At 35.3% G+C, this 2,067-nt stretch overlaps 1 protein-coding gene across 1 annotated transcript in view; it reads left to right on the top strand.

Annotated features, from left to right (window-relative positions):
• The window catches only part of LOC106880860 (organic cation transporter protein), an 18,727-nt gene that overhangs the window by 5,889 nt on the left and 10,771 nt on the right, over positions 1-2,067 (top strand). The window contains exon 3 of the mRNA XM_014931008.2: positions 1,374-1,477. Within this exon, the coding sequence (XP_014786494.1) occupies positions 1,374-1,477 (104 nt within the window). The remainder of the gene's footprint in view (positions 1-1,373; positions 1,478-2,067) is intronic.

Genomic DNA, 2,067 nt, shown 5'->3' with positions numbered 1-2,067 from the left:
GAAAAACACGGAGAAAAAAAATTGAATAGTGGTCAGTCAACGGTCAATCATAATAATGGCCGATCATAACAATGACTGACCGGAAGTTAGAAATTCTTATTTCAGGAGAGCTAAGAAAGGGGGAGATAACAAACGGTGATCGGGAACGAGGGGCTGTGTGTGGGAGGTAGAATGCTGGTGATCTTGACGTATGTAGTGTGAAAATGGGGAAGGGAGAAAGGGAGAAAGTAGTTGGTCAGTTGTAGTGTATATATATATATACACGTATATGTTTGTGTGTGTGTGTGTGTGTGTGTGTGTGTGTGTGTAAATATATATAATCATAACGTAAGTCAAAGCCATGAAAGCACTAACTCCGATATCGATGGCATATGCAACACCCACAACCCTAGCACTACAATTAACCAAGATACAAAATTCCCCGTTTCCTATGAAGGTCGAAGAGTAGCTGAGACGAATGTTGATACTAATAGCAACACTACTAATACTAATATTAATTACTCTAATACGACCACCACCACCACCACCACCACCACTACCGCCACACTACTACTACTACTACTACTACTACTACTACTACTACTACTACTACTTGTATTAATAATAATAATACCATTACCACTACAAATAACAATAATAGCAATAATAATAACAACAATTATAATAATATGATCCAATCTCCTAATAACGCCCTTAATTCTACTTTTGATTTCTCTATAAGGAATACTACATCTTTCCTTTCCACTAATAACACTCGTAAAACAGATAGCTGCAACTGCCGATACACGGTCGATGGCCGTTGCAAGTCCACTGCAGAAGGTTTAACGAAGTATACAAATGCACGGTCCATTACATATTGCACAATTCTCCTAACTACTATATCGGGTCTACTATTAATTTTAAACAGAGATATTCTGCGCATATAAGCATTATACCAATATTCTATAATTATAAGCATAATTATAATCAGGGGTCAGCTAATTGTGTTACTGTCTGGGAGATATTTATGGTGGCGGAATAGTGCGTTGGCTGCTATTTCAAAATTCGGTGAGTCGCAAAGCAATTAGCTGATCCCTGATTATAATTATGCTTATAATTATAAAATATTTGTATAATGTTACCCATGAAAGTTATTTCTTAACGTACTTGGTAAAATTATTAATTATTAATTAATTAATTAATTAATTAATTAATTAATTTTACCCTATATTATATATATATATATATATATATATATTATATATATATATATATATCACGCGTCTATTTCCTTGAATTACTTACTTTCGTATAATCATTGTAATTGCTATATGAAACTGTATAGCTGCTCAACGATTGTTTTGTTAACAATTTCATTGTTTTCCTTTTTTCAGTTTGATTTAGCTTGTGAAAGAGAATGGATGAAAAACACCGCCGTGTCTGTGATGTTTGGGGGTTTCTTCCTGGGAAATTTGGCATTTGGTATATTGTCAGACAAGTAAGTGCGAAACTTTCACTTTCATTAAGGGTATAATTTAATATGAACAAATGGAGATTTATAAACATATATCACCGTTGTAAGTAAATGTATCTGAATTGTCGGTGGAAGCATCGGCTTAATATAAGTCATTTTAAGTAATGTGTACGCGTGTGTTTAATGTAGACTTGGTTTTGCACCTATTATGCTCTTAGCAATATCGGCGATTCATCAGACCTGCTGGCCAGAGACACATTACCACTCTATCAATGGAGGTAGGAATACAGTCTTGTACATCGAGGGTTGTGAAAAAAACCCTGAAACAAAATTCTTCGAATCGAAACCCTTTCTGGGCGAGACTGAGTTACTCCCCTTTGATCTGTACCAGTTGCGTCCGAAAACAGTCAGTTTATGTTCGATTTCCGATCGCCTGTCAAGAAGCGGTTAATACTATCTTTTCAATACGAATTTCCTCTCATGACTTCACCGATTAAACACCTCAATTCTGGAATTTAAGAGGGGACTTGTATCAAGTGATTTGTTGGGAATCCTTTCACTAGCGGACAAGCAAAGTTTGCATGGTCTACTTGTGTGAAGAAATGCATATATAT

The sequence above is a fragment of the Octopus bimaculoides genome, chromosome 13, assembly GCF_001194135.2.
Source record: "Octopus bimaculoides isolate UCB-OBI-ISO-001 chromosome 13, ASM119413v2, whole genome shotgun sequence".
Classification (NCBI taxonomy): Eukaryota; Metazoa; Mollusca; class Cephalopoda; order Octopoda; family Octopodidae; genus Octopus; species Octopus bimaculoides.
Note: the sequence above shows the minus strand (reverse complement) of the source record. Positions and strands in the feature narration are given on the sequence as shown.